Consider the following 23,258-nt stretch of genomic DNA (forward strand, 5'->3'; position numbering starts at 1 on the left):
TCTAGTAAATCAGAATTATAGGAATAATTTTTAAAAAAAATCAAAAGATCTTGGCCAATAATTAATTTTTGGATCAGGGGCCACAACATTTTTGAAGGGCCCCTAAATCGAGTTTTCGTATTTTCTACGGAATAAGCACATCATACTGAGTTTAGAGATAGTTTGGGTTTGGCTACATTATATGTAGTTCTCCAGATATAAGACCTACAAGAAAATTTTTGATTGAAATATATTGGATCTTTTAGGAAGGAGTGCATACGAGACAAAAGGTAGGACTGTCTCGTCTCGATAAATGTATCTGATTCTATTGGAAGAGTTCTGTATTATCATGAAAATTGTTTTGTCTCAACTCGTGCGCAATTCCAATATTAATTAATTAATTACCATTTGGTTTATGAATTTTAGGTTGCCACTACGAGGGGAAGTTCTACTCCGAAGGCGAGATAGTAGAAACGGAAGAGAGATGCCTCCACTGTCGCTGTCGCAAGGGGTCCCTCGTTTGTTACCTACGGGTCTGCCAAGACCTCCCCGTTCCACCTCCGTCAGGATGCATCATTGTCCACAGGCGGAAATCATGTTGTCCAGAATTAATATGTGGTAAGTACCTTTTACAACAACATATCACGAAATTAAATAACACGCACACACCGTGAAGCAAAAGCTGAACTCAATTAAAAAATAAAAATATAAATAAAAGAAAAATTGCAAACGGTTTTAATTTGGCCAATTAACTAGGTTTTCTTTCTTTTTTTTATATCAGAAGATAAGAAAATTCAATGAATTCACGTGGAAAATATTTTCACATAAGAAACTGCACGTGTATAACTGCCTACAGAAATCAACTTATTTTTAATTACATCTTTAATATTTTAAATTACTTCGTTTTCACATAATGCCAATACCTTGAAAATCGGAAAAATCTATTGATGGACTTAGAAGATTCGAATAACAACTCCCGCACTCAGGGTGATGTTTAACCTCTCAACGATGTAGGGTATACACGCCATCTTTTCTTTTTTATATAGCCGATTGATTTATATGGGGAATAATAATTATTTTCCCGATTAAAAACCTGAACAAATCTTACTTAACAACACTCAGACACGTGCAGAGATGACGTGGGTCAATCAAAACTTTACCCATGACCCATTGACCCACCACCCACCGTGACCCACTCTAACCTACCATGACCCAGTCTGATCTACCACCCACCAAAACCGATCCTGATCAACTCTGACCCATGATCCACATAACCTTCTCCACTGACTAAAGAGTTTACACCTGTAATAAAACAAGGTTGTGAAATTATCACTAATCGGAGTTGGAATTCCTACGGTCAATCGCTCAAGCACCCCTCTGTTCTTTTACAATACCGATGGCTCTCATCTTTACAATATAAAATGGTATAGTACGGCCGCTGTATCTCTGGCTCTGACAGCTATGCGAATAAGAAAGCGAGGGTTGATACTACATTGACACACCCCCATAAGGACCAATAAGTGGCCGAGCTGTCACCGCGCTGGCATGGAAACCAGACGTTGTTGCCGTTTCGTATTCTTCCTTTTGTTTGTGCATATTTGAGTGAAAACTGCATTGAGATCGTGTTTGGTTATTGCAACTTTTTTTCTTTTCTTTTTGTGTGTTTGGGTGTGCTGTTAAGAAGTATTGTTATTAATTGGTGACAATGGCTAGTTCTTCAGAACCGAAGGCAAAGAAAATAATATATAAAGGGCAAATTGGCAACGTTTTGTCCACGTGCAGAACTGTCAGAGCCAGAGACGTAGCGGCCGTAGTCATACGATGAATTTCAATTTAATTATCATATATAATTATTTCCTGGTTGAATTACAGATACTTTTCAGTGGAAAATAGGATGAAATTTGAAAGTCTCAAATGAAGGTAAAATAGGCCAACGGAAAGAAAAACATAATAAAATTCGACTGTATTCAAAGTCAAGTAGTAAGTCCTATTGGTATTATTACAATTTTATTACAAATACCAATATCCAAAAATTTCTGAAGTTCCTTATTCACTTAGATATACTCATCTCAGGTAAGTAAATGGAAACATGAAAAAGAAAGAAAAATGGAGACCCTGAAAGTAAAACGTAGACAAATTCACAAGTGTTCAGAAGATGCTGTCTACAATGCACTAAGCAGAGTCGTTAGATGGGTGAGAGTGGGTCACATCCTATTGACCCACAACAAACTCACAAATCTTGACCCACGACCCACTGCACCTATGGACATGTGAAAAGGATACAAGCGGAAACCACATGTGCTCACCATGAGCTCTCTTTGTTCCACGACCCACATCTAGCCTGTAATCTATTTCTTGCGATACATATTGTGACAATGGACGAGGTACTAAAGCAATGACCTCTATGATGCGAACACTAAGATCTTGGATGGCAGTTAGCAAATGCAGCCGATATATATGTTGTATGACAAAACCCCAATGAAAAGTATCGCAAGGTGTTAGGTCGGGAGAATGTCGAGGCCACCACAATCATTCACTATCATCTTTACCAGTACCCCTAATCCATCTGTTTGGTAGTCGCCTATTCAGTTCACGTCTCACTACTGAGTGGGAATAGCGTGCTGCTCCATCATGCTGATCAATAAAGAACGGAATATCCTCTTCCAACAGCGGGAAAAGCTATGTATGTAATATTTGGAAGTACGACTCCCTGTGATTATATCCTCGTCGAAGAAGAAAGCCCATACACCTATTCATGTCTGATAGAAAAAAAATCACCTTAGAGGAATTGCGTACATGTTCTACATAATTTCTAGGTTCTTTCAGCCTCCAGATCCTGACATTACGTTTGCTTACGTTGTCTTCACCAGTGAACATTATTAATTCTGTGAAACCATCAGTTTCCATTTTTATTTTTTTCATGTCTTCGCAGAAAGACTGTCTCTTGGCTCTGTCATCCGGTTTAGGGCCTGCAACAATTGCAAACGGTAAAGATAGAATCGCAAACTCTTGTGTAAAATCTTCCACACAGTTGGTTCCGGAATGACTAATTTCCTGCTGGTTGCGATGGCAAATTTGTGTGGACTTCATACGAAACTCTCTCTCATAGGCTCTAGAACTGCCTCGTTTACTGGAGACCGGTAGATTTTCTTTCGCTTACAGATGCATCCATTTGCTTTAAATTCAGAAAATCCAACACACGGAACGCCTTCCTGTCTTCATTGATATGTAACTATTTTTTCTCCTATTGAGCTAACAGCGAAAATGACAACTAGGCTAATTTTGAGATACGCCCATTTGGGGAAAAGATACAGGCATTTAATTGTTCACTTACTAAGTGCGGTTCCTTACCTTCGCTCCTAACCTGCGTATTAATGATAATAAGTGGATAAAAACTTCGGTAATACATATTATGCCTAGAGGGAAGTGATACGGTAAGGGTATCCTTGACGGCAGCCATCTTGAAATCCGCCATTTTGAATTAAAGTGAAGTTTGAAAAATGAAAACCATAGCATCTGACATCTCATTTTAATAGCAAATTTTCCCAAAAAGCCAATGGTATGCTTATTTTTATTCTATAGTTAACCAGTATGAATTTAAGACTGCTTCTAATGTGCACCAAACGTCCATTATTTGATCTTTCAAATTGGCAACACTCCTAATTTTCACCGCATGCATTAAGATTCCAACTGGCAATTTTCAAGTGTTGCCATGGCTCATGTTTTCTAAATTTATTACATTTTTTAAGAGTTGCGATTTGTTAGTTCGTGAATAGTGTTGTCCCACCAAATGCGTTTCCAAATTAATATGACGCACAGTTTGTGTGTTTGAATGTATAGCCAATGTTGAATTTAGGCATATCATCAGGACCACCTATAACGGATGTGGGACAACCCTGACAAATGTCGAGGACCCATATCTTTGGGAGGGAGGCGTAATAAATTTATCCTTTCTTTTCATTTTTCATAACTTTTCTAGAGACTAAATAAAAACAAAACTAGATTTAAATATAATAATTTAACGACCTTTTAAACACACTTTGGTAACAAGAAAAAAGTCCATTGATAATACAATATTTTAGTGACTTTTTATTGTTACTTGGCTATTTTCAAGGTTATAAGAAACACTGGTACGCGATCTCTTCATAGCCTTCCTGCAACAAGATAGTGTGTGCATGAATTGAGGCAGTGAAGCCCATAACAGAAAAAAAACTGTCAGAAGTAATGAAAGTTTTACAAAATACACGAGGCCAATGCAGTCTGTTTCATGGTGGAATAGCAGGAGTAAACAGGCTGATTAATTATTTTTCCAAGTTTCAATCAGTGATTTTCTTGAGTGTTTGAAGAGGAATTTTAGACTATATAAATGGACACTGGAATGAACACTGTTACAGCTCTTAAGGTTACCATAGATAAGGATATTAAAAAATATAATCTTTCAGTTTTACGTCCCACGCATATGGCGGTTAGACTAAAGGAGACGGTGATGATGAGAAATGTATGAAATGGTGGAATGAAGAAAGTCGGAGGAAACGGGAGAAGTCCGAAAAAAACACGAGCACGGTGTTTGTCCACCACAAAGTCCACTCGGCGCGAGCTGGGATCGAACCAGGGACCCCATGCACGGAGGTGAACGCTCTACCACTAAGTCACCGCGTCCCCTGATAAGGATGTAAGAGGTATATGATCCAATTACTTATGTAGAGCTAACAAATCTTCTAATATTGGAAATCTTCTAACAAATCTTTTCAAAATATATGGAAAGCAAAAGGAAGGATTTATTCGATGAATCTGAATGTGGTTGGGGTGCAGCATCTGAAACACTTTCACAAGAAATTGAGGAAGAACAATTTATAACAGTTTTTGGTATAATCGTGCACAAGATCGCATCTCAGATGGACTTCCAATATGAAGATGTGAAAAATATTTGTGCAAATTTTGATGCCATTTTCAGAATAAACTCTTTGGATGATAGCGATTCAACCAAGAAATTAGTTAAAACGAATTCTGATCATGTGAGTAACAATCTTGTCAAAGAAAAAATCAAGATAATAAGACAGTGCGTGCAGCTACTCTTCCGGACCTGACTAAGCCAACAGAATATAAAGGCCTTTCATTTCTTCTCAATGAAATATACACATTGAAAATACAATTTGTGCTTTTTGAACTTTCTATTGCACTCAGAATTGTCATTACCCTGATTGTTGTTTCAAGTGAAAGAGGATTTAGTAAAATGATCGTTAATCAGAAACCATTTAAGATCAGAGAGCTCAATTTTGAGGTCATTTTTCTCATGATTCTATGGACAAATAATGTTGAAAAATATTCCCATCGGAAACAGCGTCCTAAAATTAGTATGAAAAGCGCAATGAGAAATGTATCCAAGCATGAGGAATTTTACCACTCTCATAAGTGGCAATTCAAAAAGCCCAACTTGAAGGTCGTTTTTCTCTTGACCCCATAAAATGGTGTCTCAAAACAGAATAATTTGATCTAATATCCTTAAATTAGTATGAAAAGTGCATTTAGAAATGTTAATCTTTAAGTTTTACGTCCCATGGTTATGCCGGTTAGGCTAAAGGAGATGGTGATAATGAGAAATGAATGAAACGGTGGAATGAATAAAGTGGGAGGAAACGGGAGAACACCGAGAAAACCCATGAGCATGGTGTTTGTCCACCACAAAGTCCACACGGCGCGAGCTGAGATCGAACCAGGGACCCCAAGCACAGCAGGTGAACGCTGAGCCACCGCGCCCCCTGCATTTGAAATGTATCCAAGTGTTATAAACGCTTTAGAATATATTAGAACAAACTAAAGTTAGCGTTAGGGCTATATCAGATCAGCTTTGAGTTTCGTAAGTTAACATATGAACTATTACTACTATTGACATTTTGTAATTTTCCTTATTCTTGTGATAGCCAAAATTTTTATCCATATATTATGTCGTAAGTATATTGCGAATTGCGTTAGAAGAAAATGTAATTATGTCAATTTATGAGGCTTTCGTGAAATTAGAGATATTTTGTGTTCGTTTGTTTGGAGCTTGAAGTTCTTTTTCAGCAACGAAGCTATATGAGACCTCTTTCGTCCTGAAGGAAAGAACACTTTCCACTCATTCACAGGGAATCGAAAATAGCGTTCCTTGGAAACCCTTAGGTGCACTGGCGGATCTAGACCAGGGCCGGGGGACCTAGGCCTCCCAGTTTTTCAGTGACAAAATAATTTAAGCTATTATTTATATATTTTTGAAAGTTTATATATACCTATCATAGTCTGGGTACTGGCTGCCCCCCAGTTTTTACCTCCTAGATCCGCCACTGCTTAGGTGTTAATGAGGTATATGTCAATCTTCACGATAACGAGATCTGCTAAATCCGCAATGTAAATACCGTGGCAAACTATAAGCCACCAAAAGGCTAAGGCAGAAGAGGAAAGTACTGATACTGATGTCCAGCAGAAATCTCCATAAGTCAATACCATTTCGAAGACCAAATTCGTCTGGAAATTTAAATACACAATTTTTTCGGGGAATTTTATTACCTCGAAGAATAATACGACTCTCAAACCAGAATTTCTAAGAGTAATATATATCTGCAATTCAGGGCTATTTTGAGCTCATTCGATTTAGAAGCCCTTGGACCAAAGAACGGAAATGTGTTTCGTGCTCGAAATGTGCCGCAAGGAGCACGGTGGGTCAGTGGTAGAACGCTTACCTCTAGTGAGAAGAGTCCCCGGTTCGATTCCAGTCCATATGACCCTGAGGTTTACAACATAGTGTACGTGTATTTCTCGAGGTTTTCATCTTTTCTTCCACATTCTCATTCCACCAATTCTGAAGCCGTGCTGATTCAGTACTACAGCGTTTACCTCTGGTGCGTGGGGTTCCTAGTTCGATCCCAGTTCGTGTCAAGTGGGCTTTGTGGTGGAAAAACACCGTGTGCGTGGGTTTCCTCGAGACTTTTCCGTTTCCTCCCACCTTCTTCATTCATTTCTCATCTTTACCGTCTCCTTTAGCCTACATAACATAACCGTGGAACGTAAAACTGAATGATTTCATTTCATTTCACCAACATTCTTTCATAATCCCTTGCTTTCCGGTATCATCTGCCTCTTCTAGCCTAGATGGTATCATCGTGGGAAATTACTTTAATATTTTAATTTCATTTTTCGTACTGGGACGGTTCTGACGGAACAATGTGTTAAGAATTCAGTTTATAAAGATCTTTGGTGTTAGATTCCAATACTAAACATTTATATTTTTTGATGCATAATATTTTAGAGAACCATTCAAATTGTAAATCTTTGACTAAATCTTGTCATTTTTATCAGGGTAATTCCCAGAACTAGAGGACAATATCCTTACTTCTTATAATCTTCGGCATTAAGCCAACGGTAACCAACCGGAACCGCAATAAACTGGATAATTCAAACTTCGGGCAAAGACATGATCGTTAATTGATGTTATGATACTAAAGATTTCCGTGAGAAATTTTGTCTCCGTTAATATTACTTCCCTGAAATGTCACGATTTTCTTGTTATTGTACAGTACGAAGACAAGTAAACACATCAATTTTTCCGTATCAAGGAAAAATCTCAAAGAAATCACATGGCATTCACTTCACTGAAGATGAAAGTGAACATGTTAAACCATCGTGTGGCGATAAAGCAAGTTCATTGTCTCGTAATAGCACCGTTACATCGACACCACGGTTGACCCCTCACTTGACCTTGAGGTCGTCCTCCAAACTCCAGGGGTCCAAGAATGTCGCTACTCGGGAGATGGCTAGCAACAATCACGAATGAGAAATCATGGAACTATCAAACCAAGGTTGCCAATTTACCGGTTATAAGCAAAATGATGCTGCTTTGCAGCCACGTGATGTATACATAATTTCAGTGAATGGGTCAACCTTCAATATTATCACAACAGGAGTTACAGGTAAATAGACAGTACGATGAATGAAGATGTCGGAAGAAAGAGGTAATAAGCAGAATTTATAATGATCTTTCGGGTAGATAAATGACTTTTACACATGCTTTTCGTTATTTGGTTCAAGATAGGATGATTGACGAAACCATATGTAATTCTGATTTAGTCCTAAAGAATTAGGACTCTTTAATAAAAACTAGTATTAAAACAAAACAAAAATGTCACTTAGGCATTACGCCATTTTGACCCATTGTTATGCCATTTACGTGAAAGAAAACGATGTTTATGAAAGAACAATATTGGTAGAATGGCAAAATGAGACGAACTGGATCAACGGCTACGGCACTGTTCATTAAAAGTAGCGCTGCCCACGATTTTTTTTTTTTTTAAAGTCTCGTTTAGAAAGGGCCTATTCGGCTGCAATGATGTGAACAGACTTTGGTAAAAATGGCAGAAATTCAGCTCAAATGTAGACAAGACTATGTAGATTCTATATTCCAAAAGCAATTTGTCCCAAACTAAATGGAACATAGTTAAAAAAGAAAAAAAAACACAAAATATTAGCATTAATGTCAATGTAAAACAAATAATTCCTCTACGTATTTCAAAAACCGAAAGAGGGACATAGCTGAAATTCAGCTTAAATATAGAACAGACTATGTAAATTCTATATTCCAAAAACAAATTGTCCTAAAATGGATGGAACACAATAAAAAAAATCACGAAACATGAATATTGAGGTCAATGGACAATCAATGAAAAAATAATAATTCTTCCACATTTCTCAAAAACTATAATAAGGAGATGGCTAAATGAAAGCTTATTCAAATACATAATAAAGAGCTTAAAAACGAAGTGTAACACGTAAAGTGAATATGGATAGTAATCTAGCATTGTCAAAAGTCAAGTTGTTTAAGTAAGATCAATTATAAAGATAAAGTATATGCATTTCCTTCGAATTAGCCAGGGCGCCCCACGTAGAGGTTACGTGCTTGAAATATCTCACATCTAGATTTGAAATCTCCAGACTCAATTTAGCACGCAACGTGATTTTTGACCTGATCACGTGACACAGTCTTGTCCTTATGGCAAACCGGATTGGCCCTTTTCCTGATTTGTTTTGTAAATTTATTATAAAAAAAATATGCTCTGATTTTTCGTTAATTTCATCAAGAAGTTATTAGAATTCTTTCCTGTAAAGAGAGGTCCACGAAGGGTGTGATAGAACATCTAAACTAGTGCTGTCGAATTTTTGTGAAATTTGCGGTTTTAGGTTTTTCAAAAAAAACGGTTTTCTGAAAACCGAAACCGCAAAAGCGGTTTTCAAAACCGAAACCGCAAATGCGATTTTCAAAACCGAAACCTCAAATACGGTTTTCAAAATTATTTCGGTTTTGTGAAATTTCACTTTTTCAAAAAAACGGTTTTCGTTTTTTTCAAAAACCGATTTCGACAGCACTAATCTAAACCATATTTATTATTGGACTATATTGTGTAAAGACTTGTGTATCTTTGAACGTTGATAAATACTCTTCATTACGTTCGTACAACCATACTATCCATTTATAATTTTTATACTATGAATCATGTGACACTAAAAAACAGGGCTTGAGATCTTGAATTAATGTTGCCCACGGATCTCGTTAAATTTCTAGTTGCGTCTCAATTTTTTTTTTTTAAAGATACTTATCGTCTCCAAGAGACGAGAACACAGACCAGAAGCTTACATGGCCAGGGATAGAGCGAGGAACTCCTTGCTATACAACTGGGCAGTCGTACCAATTGCTTTTCTACGTAAAGCATAAAATCTAGAAAGGATACATCTGCGAAATTTCGCTAAATTATACATATAATCTTACACTCTTATATATCTGTTGCATAAAGAAGGTTAATTACACAGTTATGATGATGTTCTCAACATGAAGGTTCCCGATAGAATAAATAGCCGCGTTCTGGCGTCTCACATTAACCCCAACCCCACTCACTCAATCAATACAAGAAAAGATATTAACTTAAGGTGAGCACTTGACAGAAAGAGTCACTTACAATATTAATGCAAATTATGTTTTCCTCGTGATAAGGAAATTGAAAATGTAAAAGTGTATTTTGGAAATATTACAAGGGAACCGCTGTTGAATGGTTTGCAATGTTAAATATTACAAATGGTAAATGGGTAACAGTACGTGTGTCACCGTTAAGAACGATTTCTTAGTAAATATATCTTTTCTTTACATTTTTGCCCCTCTGGACTCTCCTGTCTTTATGCAGAGATCTGAAAAACTCTGGTAAATACTACTCGGTGGACTGAATGTTTGTGTAAAATTTCAATCTTCTAGGTGCAAAAGTAAGCCCGCCAAAAAATAATAAAAATAGGCCTAACAAAAATATTTTTTATAGTTATGATGTCATCACCCCCTACGTCTCGACGCAAAAAGGCGTGAAACCATACGTAACGTGTTCTACAATGCCCATAGACTTAAAAAAGCAGAAGTAGAAACCTTTGTTGGTTCTTTTTTAATCGAATAATGAAGACATTATTTTAGTGCCTATACATATATAGTACTAGATCTTAAAAGAGTTAATCATTGTAGTCTATTTGTAGTTATGATATTTCTCACATTTCCGTTGCTTTTTAAAAAGTTTTAGATAAAAATATAATGGATCTATTTACGGCTTAAATTCATTGTAATCTCTGTATTGTAGCTATTTTATTTATCTATAACGAACTGCAATAATATCGTTCAATTTCCACAAATGGAAGAAAAACGATCCAGGCCTAAAGGAATTTCGAGAGAATTTAGGTTTTTTTTTTTTTCGGACCTATGTCTGTAAGGCAGTCTAATTTCCTGTAAACAGAAATATACAATCTTCACAAATGAGGTAATCTTGCATAATATTTCAAATTCTTTTTTATACTTCAAGTAATTTGCCCATTTTGAAAATCAATTGTCAAGTATATTTATTTCCTGATTCAGTCAAATGAATATACAAGATTCCAATGGCATCTTGTATGTTCAGGGCATTACAATGGTTCATTATGACTACAGTTTGCAGCACTGCCAACATAATACACGGAACAGAAGTGCGTAGAAGCTGCTAAGTCACTGAAGAATTAATCCCGTCTTACATGGTAAGACCACTAGAATGCCGCAACATAAGAATCATTAGACTCGCTTCCCACCAAAGACTTGACATGCATATTGCATTTTACGACCTTGTACAGAGGGTGTGCTGACACATAAACAAATCACTGTTTAGATCATTTGCTATATTCCTTTCCATTTTGTCCAAGAAGTAGACAACGTTCATTGCTTCTTGATAGCCATCAAGCGTCAAGGGTCATAAGTTAAAATCCGTTAACCCGAAAACTGTCGGCTTTCAGTTGCACATAAATATTACAATCAAAGTGTACGAAATGGAGACCACCCACTCTGCATACAAAAGCGGAGAAATTTTGGCTTTATACCCATCAAAAAGATCAAATGGGAAGAACGAAAAAATGTCAATCGTATCAGGGATGGTTATGTATAATTAATCTTCTTCATAGTAAGCACTGAATGTCTTAACCTTTATTCTCAACTAGCTGTAAGCACGCGTCGTTCCCGGTCTTAATTCAGAAACTGGATATTTTTTTTTAAAAAGAAAAACGAAAAGAAAAAACTGTCCGTATTTCATAGCTCGGATATTTAGCCTGCGCTGTTATGTAGGCCCGTACAACCACGACGTAATTCTGGTTGCATAGAGACGAATAATTTTTAGAAACCGCGAGAAACCCGACCCCCGAGCAAAATAATAAAAAACGAACTTCGTATGTAATTTGCTTTGGTTAAGATCTATCTATTTGCAAAATTTGATCGCCCTAGGTGGTACTTTTTCTATGCGAAAAGCTAATATATATATATATATATATATATATATATATATATATATATATATATATATATATATTAGTCGATCAAATTAATATTCGGTTTTTATTAGGAATTGCCAAAAGCAAATTGGATTTGGTTAATAAACGGTCAAGTAAATATAATTTGTAAGGCAAAAGATACGTGGATACATGTTGAACGTTGAAAGAAAAAACTGACAAAATGGTAATCAATGCTTGGTAACAAGATGTGAAACAGACAATGGACCAAAAATACCTCCCATTAATATTCGGTTTCGATAACACCAACGGTGATTCCTCATTTCTGTACTATGTAGAGTGGGTGATATGTTGACAAGACATGTACTGCAGATGGCAGCAGAAGAGAGGACATGACAGAGGTGCATAAGCAGCACTGAACGTTGTGAATCAAACAGGTTACATGGACTGTAGTGAATATGGGTAGAAAAGGTAAAAATACAAGTTTCGAATAGTGGTAATTGCAAAAGGGAGTAAATACATGCGAAAGGGAGTAAATACACTGAGATGGCTGAAATATTACGCATCCCCAAGAGTACTGTTGGAGACATTGCCAGGAGGTATAAAAATGAAGATGGAATAGAATCCATACTACAAATTGGACAGTTCAGCAAATTGTCATATAGTGACGAACGTGCAATTCTTCGCAAAACTACGAGCAACAGCAGGCTAAGTGCTGTAAGTATTGCAGCATCAATAAACTCCGAGTTAGGCAAGAACTTTATCGCAGAAACAGTCCGCAGAGTGTTGAGACATTCCGTGTTTCATGGTAGGGTACCAAGTAAGAAACCGTACCAAAATAAAGTCAATAGAAGGAAAGACTTAATTCCGCGAGAACATGTCGGCATACTAGTGGGAGAACGTCTGAACCAAACACCTGAATTTTACTTTCATTCACGAATAAGACGTTCTCCCACCGATCTGACGACTTACCCGCATGTATTTCTTCTCTTAACTCTATATTCAATCCAGAAGTGGTTGAAATTAACCATATCTAAATTCAACATTTATCACCATAGAACAAAAACGGTAATAGATAGTAACAAGTGGTTCTCTGCAGTCGATTTAAGGTGTCAAGAGAATATATCGTTAGAAACCATAACACTCTATTAAAACCGGAAGTGGTTGAAATTTACTACTATTCTGATTTCAATACTGATTTCCGTACAGCAAAAACGGAAAGAGAGATCGAAATGCAGCTTCTTGCAAGTAATTCAGCTTCCCGAGAGTAGTTTCTATCTCTCCTCTAAACCATCTATTCTAACGATTTCCGGTATCAACCTTTATCGCAACAGGTTCTATCTTTGATCTTATTACTCTATTGCAAACTCACTTGTTTTATTATTTATTTCTAATAGTCAAATTAATCGTTGAGTACGCTAACAAATTATAGGTATGCTTCTTCCATGAGAATTTTTTTAAACCGGTGCACAATCGGTTTACAGAATTATCACACGTGAGATTCGTTTCAGTGTGAAACTAAGGTATTCTTTTCGACTATGAGAATTCTATATTGAAACTGGATGTAGTACATCTGCTACTTCCAACTCAAATAGAAGAATAAAGACAAAAATGAAACATATTCTTGCGGTACTTATGGGGCGTTTACAATAAAAGCAATGCAATAAAACTATGCACCGCATCATCATTATTAAATACTGAAATTGTCCACGGAAAAACAATTATCATGGTTTATGAATTTCTTGGAGAAAATTTTGCAATAGTTATCTATTACTACTTCCTGATCGATATTTTCTTGTAACTACTAGATCATATTGAGGGATCAACTGAAGACTTTTTTCTCAAATTGTACAAACGATTTTCTGTGCTAAATACGTTTAAGCTGAAAATAATTCCTGTCTGCTATGAAGAGGTTATGAACTCGTTGGGGGTAAGTAAAGACTATCCGCAAACGAGAGGGTTCTATTCCATAATAACACATATATTTGTTCTCGGACAAAATTTTGTATGTATTGTGGAAGTGCCAATTAAGGAATGTTTCACATTAATAGGGCCCTACTGAAATACATATATTTTTGCCGGAACAAAAAAGTTTGTCCGTATAATGGAAGTGTCTGCTATTGAGAGGTGCCCTTAGAGGATGTTTTACCGTAATAATAATAATAATAATAATAATAATAATAATAATAATAATAATAATAATAATAATAATAATAATAATTGGTATTTTGCCACTATTCCCTGGTAGCTTGTTGCAAAGTGAGAACCTTGGATGAACCACGGTCTTCAGCTAATCTCTTCATTTTGACTGACTGATAGGGCGTTTACACTTAGTCGATTTGCGTTCGATTCAGTTGAATTGACGTCACTTTCAACTTAATCGACCGTGTAAACGGGACTTCAACTTAATCGCTTGTTGATCGAAGGCGACTAATCGACTGGCAACTGAATTGAAAGACGTTCTATTTTCTGTGGTTGAAATAATTGAACACATCCATCGATCTGATTCGGCCTAGTTGCTTCGATTTAGTGGCAAATGCAGCGAGTCGATTTAGTCGTGCGATTAAATCGACCAAGTGTAAACGCCCCATTAGGGATGCGCACGAGACGAGTCGAGACAGGTTTTTCCTGACAAAATTCGAGTCGAGACACGGCTCTTCCAATAGAGAAATATACATTTTTCGAGTCGAGACATCACTTTTACAGCACATTTTCGAGACGAGACAGCCACAAATCTTGTCTCGTGCGCATCTCTAGCGGTACTGAATCCGTATAAAACACATGTTGTCGCTATTTATCACCGTACTACAGATACCGTATTCGATATACACAGAGTGTCTCAAAAGTTCCCTGACACAGGGTAACTCTGTTATTATCAGCGTTGATCAAAATGTAAGAGGGGCAACCGTCTCCAAATATGATGTTTCCAATTTAAAGTGAAAGTTTTTTTTTTTTTTTTTTTTAAATCGGTCGAGCCGTTTGGGCTGTACACTATTTATGCGCCCAATGTTAAATGAAAATGCAACGTTGCCATTTACATGGACCCACAACATAAGTGAATGAAGTTACTGTCTTTTATGCTAACGTGTCGATGACCAGACTCCATTGCAAGCAATAACTTCATTCACTTATATTGTGGGTCCAGCTAAATGGCAACGTTGCATTTTCATTTAACATTCGGCGCATAAAGAGTCGATTCGACCTATTTAAAAAAAAAAAAAAAAAACTTCATTTTAGATTGAAAACATCATATTTGGAGACGGTTTCCTCTCTTACATTTTGTTGTAACTCGGATAATAACATAGCTACCCTATATCAGGGGACTTTTAAGACACCCTGTATAGTGGCACTCATAATATTAATCTGGAACACACGATATTAACACTACAACCGAGTTACCTTGCAATCTTCTTGAATTATACTAAATAATATCTACACTTTCATGCTACTTACACAATCCAGATTCTATGAATAACTATATCTAAATATATCTGTTACAGACTAACTCTACATAAAAACTATATATATATATGTGGATCGTACCAAAACACTTCTCACCTATTGAACACTGATGAGTACGTATTGAAACTGGAAAGGGTTAAATTTTACCGCTTCTGGTTTGAATATGAGGATTAACGGAGGAAACGGAATCTATTGTTGGGACACTGAATTGATGAAAAAACTGCTTCTCGCTCTCTCTTACCGACTTTGCTTTATGGAGATGAATATCGAAACCGGAAGTAGTAGTAAATTTCTTCAAGTTCCGGTTTTAGTGAAGAGTTAAGGATGAAGATGAAATATATTCCCGGGACGTTTAATCGATTTCAAAAACCGTTGCTATCTATGACTGTATTAGTACTACGGTGATCAACGCTAGAACCGGAAATGGTTAATTTCTACCACTAGTGGTTTAGATAGAGAGCTAAGATAGGAAACAGAACATATTTTTTGGAATGTTAAATCAACTACTAAACCATTTTTTTTCGTTATCTCTTACTGTTTTTGCTCTATGGAAATCTCAAGCTGAAACCGGAAGTTGCTAATTTCTACCACTTCCAGTTTGAATCGAAGGTTAATGAAATAGATAGAACCTTATTTCTGGGACGCAAAATCGGTTCTAGAAAACTGCTTGTTGCTAATCCTGACCATTTTTGTTCTATGGAGGTCAATATTAAAAACCGGAAGTTGTATTAGATTTCTATCACTTCCGGTTTTAGTAAAGAGTTAAGAATGGAGAGGAATCATATTACTGAGACGGTTAATCGATTACAGGAAAGCGTTTTTCGCTATTTGTTAACAGTTTTGTTCTATACTGATCAACGTTAAACCAATAGTTGTCGATTTCTATAACTTTCGGTTTGAATATCACTTCTATTAACAAACTTGATTTCTGACTTTTAACCCTGTACACCCTGGCCAAAATTGATGGTGATCCATCAAGTCATTTTTGAGTTTTTTGTCGCTTGAACAGATATACGGACAGAGGGGGTAAATAAACGGAATAAACGACTTTGATAAACCATGTTTCTTAAGGCTGCAGACTACTAATTATTTTTGAAAAACTAACAATTTTTCTTTTGCCCGTTTCTCGTAAGTGGAAAGAGGTAATAAAATGTAACTTACCACAATAATAGATAATGGTATCCTACACCCGAAAATACGGATCGAAAGAATTTTCAGTGTTGCCATCCATAGAAATAACAGTGTGACCAGAATTTGAATTACTCAAAAATCTAGGTAAAGGCAGCGATTAGAAAAATGAACTCAACGGTAATTGATGACTTACCATGCTGTCTATCTTTCTTGTTTACTACTTTTTAAATAATATTTCTATTTATTTTATAAACCTTACATAAATTCTTACAAAATAAATAAGTCATTACAAAATAAATAGAAACATTATTTAAAAAGTAGTAAACAAGGAAAATAGACAGTATGATAAGTCATCAATTACCGCTGAGTTCATTTTTCTAGTCGCTGCCTTTACCTAGTTTTTTGAGTAATTCAAATTCTGGTCACACTGTTATTTCTATGGATGGCAACACTGAAAATTCTTGTCGATCCGTATTTTCGGGTGTAGGATAGCATTATCTATTATTGTGGTAAGTTACATTTTATTACCTCTTTCCACTTACAAGAAACGGGCAAAAGAAAAATTATTAGTTTTTCAAAAATATTTAGTAGTCTGCCCCCATACGTAATTAAAAAAAAAAACAAGTAACTAGAACACTGTCTAAGGAACTCAATAGGGGTACGATAGAAGCAAAAAAAAAAAAACGTCAAAAAGGCTATGATGAAAGTACTAAAGTGTATAATTATTTCATTAATATGAACAGGTATCTCAAGTAGTTCATCAAAGTTTGTCAGTTTGCGGTAAGTCTACCACCAGAGATGGCACGGTACTGATAATGATGACAGCCAGATTCATTGAATGAGAAACCGCGCTCCTATGACAAAGGTGAGACACAGCAAGAAAAGAGCTTGATTTCTTCCTAAATGGACATATGCATGAACAATAACAGACTATTTGCAAGCCTTCTTAAGTCTTTAATAGCAAGAGGGTAATTCCACGGGAATGTACACCAAAAGTGTATTTTCTAAACTTATGTGTTTCGCTTGTTTTTGTCACCCATATCTTCGATTGAGGTCTAAAATTATGAATGCTATATAATTTGCTGCAATTTGTAAAGTGCTGAACTGACAACAGTGCTGATCCAATATGGCCGCTCTGTGGGACAAGCTGAAAGGCATATTGAGTGACATTTAATTGTCGATCATTCATTTTATTGAGAAGAGAAGAAAAAGGTGTTTACAATTTTGAGTGCAGAGTACCGTATTGTGTATCACTACATATGTGAATGTTGTCTACTTTCAGCTGTTTAAGTGGTATTTCATATTAGAAAACTGGTCTTGTCCTGTAGTGTGCGTCACGAAGAAAACACATTTTTTCCTGCTGAAAGTTAGATATTGCATGTAACGGTTTAATACTTTCAATTTTCCTTCTTGATAGATAGAGCAACTATTTGCCGTGATATTGATTTGCAAACTCAAATAAACACAGACTTACAATTACTGAAGTGTATGTAGTGTGCGTCACGGGTAGTGTGTGTCACGTTCAAGCATGGGGAAAACTGCTGCACAACGTAAAGCAGAGCACGGAAAAACTCCGTACGTCCGGAAATAATGCTGAATTTCGAAGAAAAGAGACTCAAAAACAGAGAATTAGACGTGAAAGGATAAAGAAAAATATTACAATTGAAGAGAAGGAGAATATGCGAAAGAAGAGGGAAGAAATGAGACGATATCGTCAGCAGAAGAAATTAAGCACAGCTATTGATGCTATGTTAAATAAACAAGTACCAGTGCATCTTCACCTAACAAAGTGTTTTCATCTCGGTGTTCATATGGAAAAGCTATGGTTAAAGTTAAAAGAAGCGTACCCCACAGTTCCAATAAGCGTAAGGTTGTTGTTAAACAATTGTTTGAACAGTTTGCACCCGACAATAATAATTAAAAAAAAAAAAAAAAAAAAAAAAAAAAACAAGCCAAGACACTAGATCAAAGTTCATCAAAAACTGCAACTGAAGAAGCAGTTATTCAGTTTTATTTAAGCGATGCAATATCTTACCAGGCACTAGGACTTCGAGATTTTTTAATCATCAGAGATTCATTCGGCCAACAAAAAGCTCAAAAACGGTACTCGTTCCTAATACTCGGTGAAACAGTTCAAGAAGCAGAATCCTGATATAGAGATTGGAAGATGTAAATTCTGTGAACTTCGGCCGAAACACGTCTGCTGAACGCGAACACCACCAAATCTTTCTGTGTATCAATCACGAGAATGTTAGATTACTGTTAAATTCATGTTCATTTCTGTCAAACAGCACAAATGATCTGATTTCGTCTCGTAGTATGCGACGATGAATCTGACACCTGTATGTATCATACTTGACAAGAATGTGGTGAATTACCAAAGTTCGTTTCGCTTCTCAACTCTACTCAACCACTGGACACGCATATGGAAATCACCTATCAACAATAGACTACTGATGAGACTGGCAAAGTGCCAAAAGAGAAATTGTCAGGAACATTAAAGGAAGTGATGAAAAAAACTATAGAATAAACTACCCGTTTTTTATAGCATGCATTTATACTGCGTCACCAGGCAAATTATTTTAAAATCCTATAAAAAAAATGGGTTGATTTAGTTTAACGTCCCACGGTTATGCCTGCTAGGCTAAAGACGACGTGGATCTACTGATTATAGTGGAATTCTAACCACTTTGGTCCTTCAACTGTATCCCCACCGGGAATCGAACCCGGGACCACGCTATCCGAAATCAAGTGTTCTAGCCACTAGGTCAAGCAGGGGTTCCCTGAAAGAAAATGTACCGGAAAACACAATAATCATGCAAATAAATTTTAGTGAAAACTACACATTTCCGAAACATGCTAAATCCTTTTTTGGTCACTCAATAAATATAACTGAGATTGCTCTTTCATTTCTCGAATATCTTTCGACATATACCTCAGTTTCCTACTTTTTTTTAGTGCGTTTTGGTTTATAACAAACATTATTGAAACAAAACTACTGCAGGCATTTGAAAAAATAAAGGAAACAATGTGCTTATTGAATCACTAAAATGCAATTTATTTATTTAACGAACACCAGATACGGCTCAGAGGCCATTTTACACTAAGGAAAGGATTTGGAAAAGTGTCGGCCAGAGTGGATTTGCTAGGTACCATCCCGGCATTTGCCTGGTAGGACTGAGGGAAAAGCAGAAAAACCCGTCAGAATGGTCGGCAGCGGTATCGAACCCACAACCTCCCGACTGCGAATCAACGCTGTACCAACAGAACTACCTCACAGTCAGTAGTATGTTTTGGAAATAGATTCCACAGTTGTACGAGGTACGATGAATAACAAATTCAAACAATCAATAAGATTCCAAACAATAGGAAAATTTAAGTGTTGTCATTGAAGGAAGTGTAGTGTGCGTCACAAGTGAACTGTAGTGTGCGTCACAGAGAAATTCCATTGGCATATGTTTACTACAGTGAAGTGAGAATGAAACGGTGGTTGTGAGAACACTGCATTCCTTCTGGAAAATGTTTATGATGTACAAAATACATTTTGTAAAGTCATACGGAGGAAGATTTCCTAAATTCAAAATATGAGTAAAATTTTACTTCCCTTTCTGTAGTGTGTCACCTTTTAGTGTATAAATATAACCTGGTATTTTAATAATTAAATACAAAAATACCAATATGTGAAAATTTTAATATGTACTTTCTATAATCATATTTAGTAGTTTGTATTTAAAAATCGATACATTCATTACCATAGTTAAGGTTTAAAATATACAAGCACGTTCCCTTGTAGAGTGCGTCACGCGTGGAAATAGCCAAGAATTAGTTTTGGTCCGTCCGAAATATAATAAAGTCCTAGCTATATTAGGTCATACAAAAAGATACCGGTAAGATGGTACTTAGGTGGCGTATGGTCTCTTTTTATAAAGTTATTTCACAAAAAATATCGGGAAGATGGTTCTTAATGACGTATGGCTAATTTTTATGCGGTTATTTCCGACAATATAAAACGGAGTTCCCTACTGCTTATTTCAGGTAGGTTCCTAATGGATGAACCAATCACGACGCACTTCCGCTCATATGTAAATTATAATAGATATGTTTTACGATAATCCAAATCATTACAGTGAACGAGAATCCCAAGTTTTATTAGAATCATGCTAAGGAGACATTAGAAGATTGTAATGTCACTCTGTGGGTTATCTGCGGTGGCTCAGTGGTAGAGCGTTCACCTCTGGTGCTTGGGGTCCCGGGTTCGATCCTTGCCTCCGCCAAGTGAACTTTGTGGTGGACAAACAACGTGTGCGTGGGTTTTCTCGGGGTTCTCCCGTTTCCTCCCCTTTCTTCATTCCACCATTTCATTCATTACTCATCATCACCGTATTCTTTAACCTAACCGGCATAACCGTGGGACGTAAAACTCAAAGATTTCATTTCATTTTTTGTAATGTCAGTACGTCCGTTCGTTACTCCACACAATAACTCTTGAATGAAAGCGAAAGTCTGAATTCTGATTTTTTTTCATTGATAACTAAAGCGATCATCTCGGTTGAGCTTGTTAATTGATTGAATTCGTTAACATCTCGAGTAAAAGCACATTTAACAGTAACTATCGATATATCATACACGTGATTTTCGCGTGATCCCTTTCACAGTTTTTTTAAAAATATTTAAATGAACTAAAGATTCATATTGATCGAAGATGAGGAAACGTAATTGCATGAAAATAAAATCGGAACATATAGATAGGCCTACTGGACTATGCAGGGCTGGCCCTATGCAATTTGCCGCCCCGTGCAATGGTATCATTTGCCGCGCCCTTTCTCCAGAAAGAACAAATCTTAAAAACCACGATTTTAAGTATGCTACCCTATCATGAACAAACGAAGCGGAGGAAAAGAGCACTCACACTCAGAAAGGCCTAAACACTACAAGCACAATCTCGTTGTGTGTCTTTTTCTTAAAATAATAATCTATTATATTAATGAGAGAGAAAGTAAACACACCTGCAGAGGAAATATGGTAATCATTTTTACAGAATTCAATATTGAGCTTCAATCTCAATATATCAGTTTGCAATTCCAGTACAACTAGCTCTTTTACTATTATTTCTTCATTTTCCTTTTTACTTAAATCTCATGTTTTAGGTACTTATAATTGGAATAAAAACTTGAAATTCGGCATGCTTGTACGTTTTCGTTAGCACTATCTAAGTAAATCAGTAAAAATAAAATAATCTAACTTTAGAGTGGTTTATAGGGAACTCAAAAATCTCTCCCATATTATTTATATGGAACACCTTTTACACCCCCAAATTATTGAGCACTTCCTGTAGGCTACAATGATTAAATTTGGCATGATTGTAGCTTTTTGGGACAAACCCATAGGAAAATTGCCAAAAGTGAATATTTTAAATTTTTAGGGGGTCTAAAGAGGGGATGAATAATTTCCCCATGTTACTTAAATAAACCTTTTTTTTTTACCTATGATTTCATGTTTAAGGTACTTAGAATTGGAATAAAAACTTGCAATTCGATATGCTTTACGTTTTCGTTAGCGTTACCTAAATGAATCGCCAGAAATAAAAATTTCCAACCGTAGAGTGGTTTTATGGGGAACTGAAAAATCTTTCCCATGTTATTTATATGGGACGTCTTCTACACCCCAAAATGTTTAGGCACTTCCGGCAGGATTACAATGATGAAATTTAGTATGATTGTAGCCTTCCAAGACTAACCGACAGGAAAATTGCCAAAAGTGAATATTTTTAAGTTTTTAGGGGTCTAAAGGGGAATGAAGAAATTCCAATGATATTTAAATGGACGTTTTCTTTGAATACAAAATCTTATCTTTTAGATAGCTGAAATAGGAAAAGAAACGATGCCGTAGGCCGACCAAAGACAGTATGTGGGGGCAAAGACCAAGGATGGGCAGATTCAGGAAATATGAAGAGCAAGTTCACAAAATTCATTGTTGATGCAAAGATTGATAGATAAGAAATGCGAGGCCGTAGGCCAAGTATTTATTATAAAATTGCTTGCTTATTATAAAATTGCCATCGGCTAGTATTTGTTATAAAATTGAAAGTGACTTTATTTAACTCATGAACCACCTAACCGAACTCGATCAAATTTTCAAAATAGATGAGGTTCAGGTCTGGGAGTGTTTCTATCGTTTCACTTTGACGGTGCAACGTAGAGGAGGAAAGGGGATATATATACTTCACTTAGGAACCAGTATGTGCCCTGTCCAAATATCCAAGTTGCAGAATCCTGCGGTACTTCCGAAACATTTTTACAGAGGTAGTTGGTGAGTACTTCAGATTATATTCGCGTAGCCAAACTCCCTCTATAAAAATTGTTGCGTGAGAACCTTAGGATTCTGAAACATGTATTTTTGGAAACCGCACATACAGATGGTGATCAGAAAAATGGAAACACCTGTACTTGGCAACACGTCAGATGTATGGGTTGGCAGTGGTGTCGTGGCGCCCGCAGCGCCGGACCGCTGGTGGTGGTGTGTTAGGTCGGTCTCTATACTACGTCAGGCGCAGTGGAACAGCAGTGTCCAGTGGCTGCAGCAGACGGAGGTAGTGTAAAATGGGAGACCTCTCAGATTTTCAAAGAGGGCAAATTGTTGGAGCGCGGTTATGTGGAGTGAGTGTGACGGCAGTGGCTACTGTGTTAGGTGCGTCGCGTTGGACAGTGTCGAAGGTGGTGACGGCCTACACAACACACGGGAAAACCACATCGGGGAAGCGGAACAGTGGACGGAAGAAAATCGTGAGTGACAGGTCACGCCGGGTATTAAAGCACATTGTCACGCAGAACCGTCGTGCCACTGCGGAGCAAGTGACGGAGGAACTCAATCAGCACCTCCCCCAC

At 36.6% G+C, this 23,258-nt stretch overlaps 2 protein-coding genes across 5 annotated transcripts in view; one reads left to right on the plus strand and one right to left on the minus strand.

Moving 5' to 3' along the window:
* Window positions 1–23,258, minus strand: part of LOC145694448 (DNA oxidative demethylase ALKBH2-like) — an 859,325-nt gene that overhangs the window by 773,253 nt on the left and 62,814 nt on the right. The window lies entirely within an intron of this gene.
* The window catches only part of LOC145694447 (uncharacterized), a 228,262-nt gene that overhangs the window by 128,603 nt on the left and 76,401 nt on the right, over window positions 1–23,258 (plus strand). For all 3 annotated transcript variants that reach the window (XM_081770688.1, XM_081770691.1, XM_081770689.1), the window contains exon 3: window positions 406–597. In XM_081770688.1, the coding sequence (XP_081626814.1) occupies window positions 406–597 (192 nt within the window). The remainder of the gene's footprint in view (window positions 1–405; window positions 598–23,258) is intronic.

Source organism: Thermobia domestica, chromosome 9 (assembly GCF_964235325.1).
Source record: "Thermobia domestica chromosome 9, izTheDome1.hap1.1, whole genome shotgun sequence".
In the NCBI taxonomy this organism is placed as follows: Eukaryota; Metazoa; Arthropoda; class Insecta; order Zygentoma; family Lepismatidae; genus Thermobia; species Thermobia domestica.